The sequence below is a fragment of the Gadus morhua genome, chromosome 6 (genome assembly GCF_902167405.1).
Source record: "Gadus morhua chromosome 6, gadMor3.0, whole genome shotgun sequence".
Lineage (NCBI taxonomy): Eukaryota > Metazoa > Chordata > Actinopteri > Gadiformes > Gadidae > Gadus > Gadus morhua.
The window spans coordinates 2355530-2367724 of NC_044053.1; the positions used below are offsets into that span (position 1 = coordinate 2355530).

The 12195-nt window shown below is 48.2% G+C and overlaps 2 protein-coding genes and 1 long non-coding RNA gene across 5 annotated transcripts; 1 reads left to right on the forward strand and 2 right to left on the reverse strand.

Annotated features, from left to right (window-relative positions):
* Positions 1-81: 81 nt before the first annotated feature.
* On the reverse strand, positions 82-2494 carry mrps12 (mitochondrial ribosomal protein S12). The gene is made up of 3 exons (XM_030358839.1): positions 2324-2494; positions 1910-1960; positions 82-639 (listed from the first exon to the last, which is right to left on the reverse strand). Exons 2-3 carry the CDS (start codon positions 1953-1955, stop codon positions 260-262), a joined length of 426 nt encoding a protein of 141 aa, XP_030214699.1. The 5' UTR covers positions 1956-1960; positions 2324-2494; the 3' UTR covers positions 82-259.
* A 746-nt stretch (positions 2495-3240) lies between these two features.
* On the forward strand, positions 3241-10104 carry zgc:153896 (alkaline phosphatase family protein). 3 transcript variants are annotated; one of them, XR_003977106.1, is made up of 6 exons: positions 3241-3568; positions 4767-4912; positions 6076-6699; positions 6982-7204; positions 7648-9656; positions 9717-10104. XR_003977106.1 is itself a non-coding variant. In XM_030358786.1 (5 exons), the coding sequence occupies exons 1-5, from the start codon at positions 3325-3327 to the stop codon at positions 7740-7742; spliced, it is 1332 nt and encodes a 443-aa protein (XP_030214646.1). In that variant the 5' UTR covers positions 3241-3324; the 3' UTR covers positions 7743-10104. The 3 variants fall into 3 exon arrangements, 2 of the variants coding, with proteins under 2 accessions (XP_030214646.1, XP_030214647.1); XM_030358786.1 differs by having other exon boundaries at positions 7648-10104; XM_030358787.1 differs by having other exon boundaries at positions 3243-3568; positions 7654-10104.
* Positions 10050-12189, reverse strand: LOC115545550 (uncharacterized). The gene is made up of 2 exons (XR_003977115.1): positions 10875-12189; positions 10050-10409 (listed from the first exon to the last, which is right to left on the reverse strand). It is a non-coding gene; the product is annotated as an uncharacterized LOC115545550 (long non-coding RNA).
* Positions 12190-12195: the final 6 nt, after the last annotated feature.

Genomic DNA, 12195 nt, shown 5'->3' on the forward strand with positions numbered 1-12195 from the left:
GCACAGTGGTTCTGAAATGCTATAAAAAAATAAAAGAAACAGAAGCATACATGTCCTAATATAGGAGGGGACTCCATCAAGCTTAGTCCAATCAACGTCCACGACAGATTTATTAAAACATCTGTGAAAATGTCCGACCTCACACACACACACACACACACACACACACACACACACACACACACACACACACACACACACACACACACACACACACACACACACACACACACACACACACACACGCGCACGCCCTTCCCTACTGCTTCTTCTTGACCACGTGGGCGCAGTCGTACTTCCCGCGCACCACGGTCAGCTTGACCCCCGGCAGGTCCTGGGTGCGCCCCCCCTGGACCAGCACCACGTTGTGCTCCTGGAGGTTGTGCCCCTCCCCAGGGATGAAGACCACCGCCTCCTTCCCGTTGGACAGGCGCACGCGGGCGCACTTCCTGTTGGCCGAGTTGGGCTTCTTGGGCTTGCGGATCATGGTCTTCAGGATGACCGCCTTCAGCTGCGGCCGGCCGAACGTGGCCCCCAGCGTCTTGGGCGGGGGGGAGGGCTTCCCCTTACGGTGCATCTGGTTGAGGGTGGCCATGGTCCGGGACAGCAGGGGGGTCCATGAGGGCGCCGACCGGGACGCTAGACAGAGAGACGGGCGGCGTCGTGAGAGCGCTGCTGCTGGGGTCATGGAGCCGGTTCAATTAAAGCGGACACGTTGTACCACCAGGGGTGAGGGTGACATTTTCTTTTTTACCATTTTGTGCAATTTTTTTTAAAAGGCGTAATTTCAAAGTTCTCAGTTACTAAGGCCCCGTCCACACGAAGCCGATTTCATGGCGAAACCGCAAAGGTCTTGTACGGTTCGGCCTTCCGTCCACACGAAGCCGGCGAATCCGCTGACCGAAACTGCAAACTTCTGAAACCCCCCTCGGAGGTGGTTTCAAATCTACCCGGTTTCGTTTTGGATTCGTGTGGACGCCTGAAACCGACTGAAACCGTAAACCATGACGTCATCGCCCCACCCCTCGACCCAATGACTGTTAAGCCCGCGGAGTCTCAGAACTCACAACAACAAGGATTTCTGTAGCAGAAGCAGCGCCCCTTATGGGCCTGGAATGTGTACTACAGCGTTTCTACAGATCTACCCGGTTTCGCTTGACTCCGTCTTTACGGAGATACTCCGAAACTAGATAGATCGAAACCATAACGGTTTTGCCTGTTTCGGCTTCGTGTGGACGGGGCCTAAGAGTTTTTGGGAGAGATATGCTGAATAAATACATCACGTTCTCAAACTCAAAAATAATCGTTTGAATAATCGTGATTTCAATATTGACCAAAATAATCGGGATTATGATTTTTTTTTCCATAATCGAGCAGCCCTATTAGCCGTTTTGAAATGTTGCCTCTTCTGACATCACAAGTGGGAGTGTCCACCTAGATGTATGACGGATAGATGAGCAATGTTTGCTACAGTCCACATCTGACAACCTCTTGTGATGGGTTAGTAGCAGCTAGTCACACTCACACCTGGTTGTATAATATGTCGCCTTTAAGATACAACCATATTTCCTTCTGTATCAGCTAAATAACTGCCATAAAATGTTCTATTGAAAATAAATCGGGATTTATCAAGAATTGTGCAGCCCTACTTCAAAGTTGAAGGATGGGCGAGTCCTTACAATTCAAACTCGAATTGAGGACGAAAAGCAACCACCAGAGGTCACCGCTAATATTGTTAGACAGGGTCGTGTGTCACACTGTATATACGTAAACTGTATTTAAATATTACATAAACACCCAACAAGATATTATTATTATCCATAAATTATTATATATCAAGTTGAAACCACACTAATCTGTAGTGTATTTAATATCATTATAAAATGCGTTGTGGTGCAGATCGACTTGCCTTGTAATAACGACGACAGCATCGGCCTCAGACTCCACGACGCCATCAGTCCTGCAGAGAGAAACACACAATGAACACCTCGACCCATGGCGCCAGGACCTCTAATAATCCACATGCATGGTACAGACACCGGGGCTGTAGTAGATAATCGTAACATGTTTCACCATTGAATCAGGTTCAAATTCATCCATATGCAATGTGAAGTCTAGAAACCTGCGACGTGTGTGACGTAAGTCTTCATACCTGCTCCTAATGAAGGCTTTAGAAGAGAGGTTCCCTCTACTTCATCTAATCCTGCATGTCTCACTATTTAACTTATTTAATCCAAGGTTACTTGTGTGTCACTAGTGTGTCCCCAACACCAGCGATGCAGGAGCTGTCAAAGCCCGCACGTTCATCAGAGCATTACGGTACCTTTCTGTTCAGAGTCCGCAGCGTCCCACTCCGAACACTAACATGAAGGATGCTGAGGAACCGGCTCGATATGGGGCTTATTTACTTTTGATCTGAAGAAGACTTTACATGCTGCTCCGCGAGGGTCATGTGAGACACACACACACAAACACAGAGTACTTCTGGGTCAGAGAGAAGTAGAGGATTAAACGCGACACTGCCGCCCTCAGGACAAAACCAGCCACTGCAGTTAGAGCTCATTACAGGATTACCACCCTAATTAGAGTTTATTACTATCTTATTATTATATTCGTGTGTTTCAGTATGCATACATATGTTGTGGATAACTAAATTGACCATAAACTCATAAACCATTATAGATAAAACAGAAAATTCAATCAAATCAGATAGTAAGTAATCAGGACTAATTATATGGCATTTTGCATGGATCTAACTGTGTTGAATATCATTTCATCTATGGATGAACAACGTCATACTGGCAAGGGTAGGGATACTTAATAATATATAAATCAATCACTTACTGCGATTATTTTGATTTTCAATTAAAAGGAGTCTGAATCCAGAAATGTACCATCAACCCAATTAATCCCACTATAAAAGTGTTCCGGTGATCAAACCAACATTCACATTGACTTGTTGGAAACCACTTTATTACGAAGACATGATTATGACGATAAAAACACACACACAAACCTGTTCCTGGAGTAGGAGGCCTGTTTAATTTTCAATGGGCTGGCCAATAAATGTATTGTAAAACTATTACCACATTTTCTAATCAATGAGTTGAGAGGATAGTTGTAAATACATTTGGAGACGATAACTGGAGACAGTCCTCCTGACCTCGGGTTCGCATGCCATCCCTTCAGACCTTTCTGATAACAGCCCGATAAAAGCAGATATCCACCTCCTGTCCAAGGTCTCGTCCTTGAATATAACCGTTCAGCAGGCGATTACCAAGATCCATTCCCTGGACCGCGGGCTCCGGGTCGCCACACAACGACATGCTGTCCCACCTGCTGCTGCTGATCGCGACCGCGGCCATCGTCGCGGGGAGCCCCACGTCGAGCCGGGTGAAGACCCACAACAAGCTGCTGATGATCTCCTTCGACGGGTTCCGCTGGGACTACGACCAGGACGTGGACACGCCGAACTTCGACCAGCTGGTTCGGGATGGCGTGAAGGCCAAGTACATCTCCCCTCCCGCGATCACCATGACCTCCCCGTCCCACTTCACCACCGTCACCGGTAGGACTGACCGCTTGACCCCTGGTCCCCTGGCCTGGACCTCCAACGCCTCATAGGCTACAGCTTAACCACTTTATTAACCTCCAGCCTATTTTTAATCGTGTAATTTGTCGAATTATTATATGCTTGGTGTTTGAGTTGTGTTTGGTGCTTGTAAAAATGACTTATATGTGCTTGTAGCAGAGTTTCTCATGTTTAATTTGATATGACTATTTCTACATGGGCAGTGTTGATTGCCTTTTGCTCCGAGAGTGATCACGGTCTTCCCAAATCTGGGGAACCTCGAGTTTAAGAGGTTAAAGGTCCTTCGAAATAACACTACTTGGGGATGGAAAGGGTGAAAACAGTCTGGAGGTAATGGACCTTTCTTCTTTTATTTATTAATTACCGTGTTTACTGCCTACTTTCCATCATTGGGCACATTATCTTTTCATTTGTATTGCATTGCTCTCTAAGGTGGTCTGGGTACGTGGTTAGACCTACATGGGTTAGAGAGATATAGCTGATGATCAAATTGTTTATATGGTATTGTTTATAATTAATTTATTACGTGAAAAGCCCAGTTCAGAGCCAAGCTATTTTTCCAACATAATCGTGTCAACAAGTCAGAATTAGATTAGACTAGAACAGGACTCCACCATCTGACAGGCATGCTCGTTATCAGGTGTGAAGGCTACTTAGCTAACCAGGGCCTGCCCACCTGATAACAAACAGAACAAACCTAACTAACCTTCTTTACTAACGAGGTTGGTCTAGTTCAGTTACAAGGTTGGTCTGCTGGTTATCAGGTGTATCACTAGGGAGGCGGGTAACCTCACTAACGAGGCGAGTCAACCTCACTAACGAGGCGGGTCGACCTCACTAACGAGGCGGGTCGACCTCACTAACGAGGCGGGTCTACCTCACTAATGAGGCGGGTCGACCTCACTAACGAGGCGGGTCGACTCCACTAACGAGGCGGGTCGACCCCACTAACGAGGCGGGTCGACCCCACTAACGAGGCGGGTCTACCTCACTAAGGAGGCGGGTCGACCTCACTAAGGAGGCGGGTCGACCTCACTAAGGAGGTGGGTCGACCTCACTAACGAGGCGGGTCGACCTCACTAACGAGGTGAGTCGACCTCACTAACGAGGTGGGTCGACCTCACTAACGAGGCGGGTCGACCTCACTAACGAGAGGGCGTGTCTCCCCTGGTAGGCCGTTGGATAGAGGACCACGGCGTGGTCCACAACATGATGTACAACGCCACCACCAACCAGAAGATCCCCCACAAGGTCGCCATGACCCGGTCTGAGTGGTGGGACAACGGAGCCCTACCCCTGTGGATCACAGCCCAGAACCAGGTAGCCTGCCTTACCCTAACCCTCACCCTCACCCTACCCCTCACCCTTAATCTGTGGATCACAGCCCAGAACCAGGTAGCCTGCCTTACCCTAACCCTCACCCGCACCCTCACCCTCGCCCTAACCCTACCCCTCACCCTTAACCTGTGGATCACAGCCCAGAACCAGGTAGCCTGCCTTACCCTAACCCTCACCCTCACCCTCACCCTCACCCTACCCCTCACCCTCACCCTCACCCTCACCCTAACCCTTACCCTCACCCTAACCCTTACCCTGTGGATCACAGCCCAGAACCAGGTAGCCTGCTGCTCTGATTGGATTTCATGACGTTCACAGTATGAGAACGTTAACAGGATAATCAAGTATCTCACCAACTATCTGGTAGAAAGTATAAGTATGGTTACCTTAATTAGATACTTTTTTACTTAGTTATTGGACATACTTATCGTAACCGTTTATTCTTAACCGTACTTTCTTACGGACTAAGCTTTCAAAACGGAACTATCTTACCAAAGAAACTATCTTGCGTAGCTAACTTTCTAACCTAGTAACCCTCTTGTGTACTCAACTGTCTTTTAACCAAGAGCTTTCAAACTCAACTATCTGACAAAATAATTACCTCACCAAGTAGCAATCTCAAGAACACAGCCACTGCTAGCTGCCCCCTGTGGACAGTCTGGTACTGCCCTAACCCCTTGACCCTGATACTGCCCCCTGTGGACCACTCCGGTACTGCCCTAACCCCTTGACCCTGATACTGCCCCCTGTGGACAGTCTGGTACTGCCCTAACCCCTTGACCCTGATACTGCCCCCTGTGGACAGTCTGGTACCGCCCTAACCCCTTGACCCTGATACTGCCCCCTGTGGACAGTCTGGTACCGCCCTAACCCCTTGACCCTGATACTGCCCCCTGTGGACCGCTCCGGTACCGCCCTAACCCCTTGACCCTGATACTGCCCCCTGTGGACCGCTCCGGTACTGCCCTAACCCCTTGACCCTGATACTGCCCCCTGTGGACAGTCTGGTACCGCCCTAACCCCTTGACCCTTATACTGCCCCCTGTGGACCGCTCCGGTACTGCCCTAACCCCTTGACCCTGATACTGCCCCCTGTGGACCGCTCCGGTACTGCTCTAACCCCTTGTCTCCACTGAATGTCTCAGGGCCTGAAGGCGGCGTCCTTCTACTACCCGGGGGGCGGAGTCACATACCGAGGGCAGCCGGTGAACCGGGCGCTGGTGGAGGTGGCGAACCGGCCCGACGACAACGAGACGGAGTGGCGGGAGAACATCGACAAGGTGATGGGCTGGTTCTCCCAGGAGGACTTCGACTTCGTGACGCTGTACTACGGAGAGCCCGACAACGTCGGCCACGCCAAGGGCCCTGACCACCCCAAGAGGAAGGAGATCATCCGGCAGATCGACCGCACCGTGGGCTACCTGCGCACCGCCATCGCCCGCCACGGCCTGAACGACAGCCTCAACGTCATCATCACCTCTGACCACGGCATGACCACGGTGAAGAAGCGGCCGGAGGTGGACGAGATCGTCCTCAACAAGTACCTCAACCTGCTGAAGCTCACCAGCTTCGAGATCCTGGACTACGGCGGCTACGGCATTGTGACGCCGCGGCCCGGCCGCGACCAGGAGGTGTACGACCTGCTGTCCCTGGCGCCCAACCTCACGGTCTACAAGAAGGAGGAGCTGCCCGAGAGCTTCCACCTCCGGCTGAGCGAGCGCATCACGCCCATCGTGGTGGTGGCTGACCTCGGCTTCAACCTCAACTCGGTAGGGGGCGTCCGTCCTCTGCGTCGTCGTGGAGACCGACTGACCTCCTGTAGAATGACGTGTGAAACACTTCTGATGCTAATTCTTATCGTGTAGTGTCTTATGTGTCTGAAGATCTGCCTGAATCGTTTACTTTGTAAACTGATTGTAAAAGAAATGATCTACAAGCGAAAGGAAATAGTTTCTTCCAGATACTTAAAACTGAATCTCCTGATACTATATGTCAAATTATTGTGTGTTATTTTTATCATTTTCATCGTTCCCTGGTCTCTGCGTCCACAGAGGTTCATCGTCTACGTGAACAAAGGCGACCACGGCTTCCACAACGGTGAGATGGACATGAAGATGATCTTCAGGGCCTTCGGACCTGAGTTCAAGAGGGACTTCGTGGCCGAGCCGTTCGACAGCATCCACATCTACCCCCTGATGTGCCGCCTGCTCAGGATCCGATCAGAGCCCAACAACGGCTCGCTGCTGTTCACTGAGGACATGCTGCTCCAGGGGGGTGAGGACCAGCACACACACACATAGACACACACACACACATAGACACACACACACAAACACACACACACAGACACACACACACAAACAGACACACACACTCATAGACACACACACACACAGACACACATAGATGCACACAAACACAGACACACACAAACAGACACGCACACACGCATAGACGCACACATACAGACGCACACACACACACAGACGCACACACACACACAGACGCACACACACAGATAGATGTACAGAGACGCACACAGCCACACACACACACCTTCCTGAATGCATTTATTATTCTCATACTAACCCATTTTAGTTAGGTTATTATGGGGTGAGATTTTGATCACTCTCTCTCTCTCCCCCTCTCCCTCTCTCCCTCTCTCCCTCTCCCTCTCTCTCTCTCCCTCTCTCCCTCTCTCACTCTCCCTCTCTCAGTCCCAGTCCCAGTCCCAGGTGCAGTCGGGGTTCGCAGCGAATCAGGTCTCGCTATCCTCGCGTCGCTGGCCCTTTACCTTCTCACCGTCTGCTAGCCTTTGTGTCGTGTCCGTTTCTCCCCCCTTTCTTTGGTGCTCCCGGTCAAATTTGACTGGCCTGTTTTAACTGCCCCTTACATTAACATAAAAAAAATGTATCATCACCAAATTTTATTTAACTCCCTTTTAACCTGTAAACAATGTCTCAGACTACTGGTTTACAATAATAACTGCAGTGAATAGAGACAGAAATTGAAAGTTGTATTCCAAAATTAAAATTTATTGTAAAAACAAAAAGACAGAAAAATTAAAACAGAGACCAAATTCACAGAACATCAACATGAACACAAGGTGCTGGCGCTTTGAATTAGAGGAGTCACTAAAGCTTTCCCCAGCTCTTCCAGGAAGAGTCTCCTCTTGAAACATTTGCCCTGATTCCAGGCCGGGTCGATCGCTGTCCACACCACATATGCATTACATGCAGACACATCGAGGATGTTGTGGAACACCGTCACAGGCTAAAGAGCGGCTATTCGCTTGCAGGTGTATGTACCAGTAAGCTGCATTGATGGAAACAATATTGAACTTGTCTTGCACAAAATGCAATGTTTTTTTTCTCTTACATGAATACAAGTAAATCAAAAGCATGACAGATGAAAATGTACGTTACCTTATCAAGGCAGTCAACGCCTCCTTTGTTTCTGTTGTAGTCCAGGACGGTCTGGGGCTTCCTTTGCTCTGATTCGCTGACAGCGGCGTCTTTGTGTACAGCGCTCATCAGGATGACATTCTTATTTTTCTTGGGCAAATATGACACAAGACTGTGCGTCAGTGAAAGCAAATTTGGATGAGAGTGCCTCGCACCCTGTGGTCGACAACAGTGCAGGGGGAAGTTGAGGCTTCTCCTTCCTCACTGTCCCCACCATGGTGAGCTTTCTTATCAGCTTCCCTGACCAAGCGCATGTGATGTGAAAAAGTTACCACAAGTGATGTTATGCCCCTTGAGGCCCGCTTGTTTTTTTTTCTGGCCTTCCAGTAACAGGTTTCCCTGTCTGAACCTGCATATTCCAGGCGTAGCTGCTCCTGGCATCACATGCTGCCCAGATCTCGATCCCATACTTGCCTGGTGTGCTTGGGATGTACTGTTTGAATGGACAGCGACCTCTGAAAGGGACCAGGCGCGCGTCCACAGTCACCTCAGGGCCTGGGTTGTACATCAGTGGTAGGCGCTACACCCACCTGTCACCTCAGGGCCTGGGTTGTACATCAGTGGTAGGCGCTCCACCCACCTGTCACCTCAGGGCCTGGATTGTACATCAGTGGTAGGGGCTCCACCCCACCTGTCACCTCAGGGCCTGGGTTGTACATCAGTGGTAGGTGCTCCACCCACCTGTCACCTCAGGGCCTGGGTTGTACATCAGTGGTAGGGGCTCCACCCTCCTGTCCCAATCGTTCCTGATGGCAGCCAGTTTGTCGTCTCGCCAGCGGAAAGGTCGTGTAGCTCTGTCATCAAATCTGTTAACTCTTGAGAGGATATGAAACTGCTGCAGGGACATAGTTGACCGGAATATAGGCCTCCCTGACTCTGCATCCCACAGAGTTTTTGTAGCCTCATTGTTGGACCGATGTACTCCTGCTAGAATCAACAGACCCAGGTAGGCTTGGAGGTCTACCTGGTCCAATGCCTTCCATGTGTCCGCAAACACACGCCCCCCTTCCAGGTTTGTCATCAGCAGTATAATCTCCACAATGGAGTCTGGTAAAAAGAGTTGAAAGCTGGACTTGATGTCATCCACCCGAGATGTTGCATACCGTGTTGGCCCTGGCGTCATCCTAATGATACTTTCCCCTCTTGCTCTGCCTCCTCTGTCCTGGGGGATGAATACCAGAGCAAGTGGCCATCCTTGGACTGGAATGTCACCTCAGGTGTGTCTTCCCCAGGGGCCTCTTCCTCAGGTGCCTCTGCCTCAGGTGCCTCTTCCTCGCCATCCGTTGACTGTTCGGTCTCATGATGGTCTGGATCAAAATCAGGATCGTTGTCTTCTATTTCTGAGACATCCTTATCCATAGCTGGTTCAACTTCAATCCCCTCTTCATCAATTTGAAAAAAAAGGTCAAGAGCTTCTCTAACAGAAAATCGTCTGATGGGGCGCCGACTCATTGTGTTCAGAGTAAAATGTTCAAATGCCTAGTGTGGAGGATATCATAAGCCCTCGAGACAAATAAATGTAAAACACAATATTTATGATTGATCGAAATGGTAATCGGTCAGATTTGACCCCGACACGACAGGAAGGCTAGAGCAGTCAGGGTCACCTCTCAACCCCCACGCCACCCACACACCCACACCAATCACACAGACAATTTCTAACAATATAATCTTTATTGTGTCATTAAAGAATTTATATTATAAAAACAAGATTGAATACAAACATCTCTCCTTGCATCATTTTACAAGTTCTACAAATAGTACAAATTCAGTACGACTTCAAAATTCTTCATAAATGTCATTGAGGTGATTGGTGTAAAGCCAGGTTAATACCAACCGGGTGTCTCCATTGGTCATCTGCATATTGAGTCAAATCTAACACGTTGACAGAAGTTGTCGTGCTCTTTGGGGGGAGTGCAGAGCTCCCTCTAGTGGGGGACTCGGGCCACCGCAGACAGGAAGGACACCAGCGCTTCTCTTTGGTCACAGTCTGTCGGGAATCACCACTAAAGTACCTGAAGATTAAAACAGCAACTCAGCTCGATTGGAAAGCATTCCGTTATTGTCAAAAAGGGAAAGCTATCTGGAATTTGTATATTATCAGGAAAGTTATTATTTGACATAGGAGCTACCGAATATATTTATGATAAAATATGATTTAATTTGACGATATTGTTTGATGTGACTAACGTGTTTAGGGCTGTACAGATGTCTATAAAGCAGTGTCGTAATGACGCTGCTGGAATAAAAGGAAACTTTACCCTGTAAATATGGTAGATGAACCAGTTTGTTTGGAAACCGGCATGTTTTCATTGGGTTTAAACGTGACAAAACGGTTGAAGGTTTAAAATGATCCGAGAATCCTTTTTTTCGTTTCTAATGACCTCCTTCCAGAAATGCCTGGCCATTCTTCATTTGTACAATCACATTTTCTGAACCGCAGTCATCACTTTTGTTCAAATTCATAAATAACACCTTACTGAGAGGAAAGGTCGAGTCATTCTGCCGACAGTGTAGAGAGGTCTTCCATCTTTCAGTAGTCTCATTCAGGACTAGGACCGTCCCGTGGTCCTGGTTAGACCACAATACATTGAGTTATAAAAGTCGAAAAAAAATAAAAGGAAACACCTTCATAGACAACATCAACAGAGAATGTTTCAGAATAATCCTACTGTACTGCAGACGCAAATTCTAACCCTTGCAACAGCAAATAAACGAGAAGACCTCTCTTCATAAATTAAGACTTTAACAAAACAAGGAACGATAGGAATACACTGTATAATCATTAGGAAAACTGCAAAACGAACATGAATAATTATCTAATTATTACGTACTTATTATATAATTGTCAAATGAGCCACCAATGCTTTACTTGGCGTAAAGCATTCAGTACCATCTACAGGTGTTTAGGTCTCAGAGGGAACAGCCTCACGGTCATCGATATCAGGAGAACTCAATACAAACAACAATATTCTTCAACCCTTCACTGCCTCTTAACAAAATATAGTTTAATTCTTTGGTGGCAGGGGCCTTTGTATTGAAAATAACAGCGAGGTGGTCTCAATCTCATTTTTATCTGGGATATGCTATGGTCATTTCTCTAACTGAAATGCCTCATCAGAATCAGGGTCTAATTTGCATATGACGGCAACGTTTTTTAGTTTCTGCTACGAAACTGAAAACACGTTAGTGCACGTGTGAAACATGGACCCATTCTCAACGTAGAATCGTTCAGTGCCTGAGTGCTAAGAGCACGCAGAAGGCATTAAGGCTTGTAATGTATTCAAGGCTGCGTTGGTAAATTACAAATAAGGCAATTCATCTGTAAGTGCGATTCAGAACGTAACTAAAACGATAATAGCACTCGACCGCGCTAGCTATCTAGCTTCGTATCTCTAGTCGAGTTCATCTAGGTAGTACAACCTAGGAGAGGGGATGAGGAGGTATTACAAACGTCTTCTTTAAAACATGAAGGAAAGAAAAAACAGCAATAGTGAAACGACTTTGGTTTAAAAAGAAATATCTTCACTTCTTTATGAAGGAGTCAGTCAGTCAGTCAGTCAGTCAGTCAGTCAGTCAGTCGGTCAGTCGGTCAGTCAGTCGGTCAGTGTGTGTGTGTGTACCATACAGGTGGGAGGGGCTTCGGAGTGTGTGGGCAGCTGTCCGTCACACAGCACAGCGGCAGAAACATTGTCTTCAGGGCTGCAGGTTTACAGACGGAGGATGAAGCACGACCTTCAGACCGCCCTCCTCCTCCTCAGTCCCTCCTCCTCCTCAGTCCCTCATCCTCTTTCTCAGTCC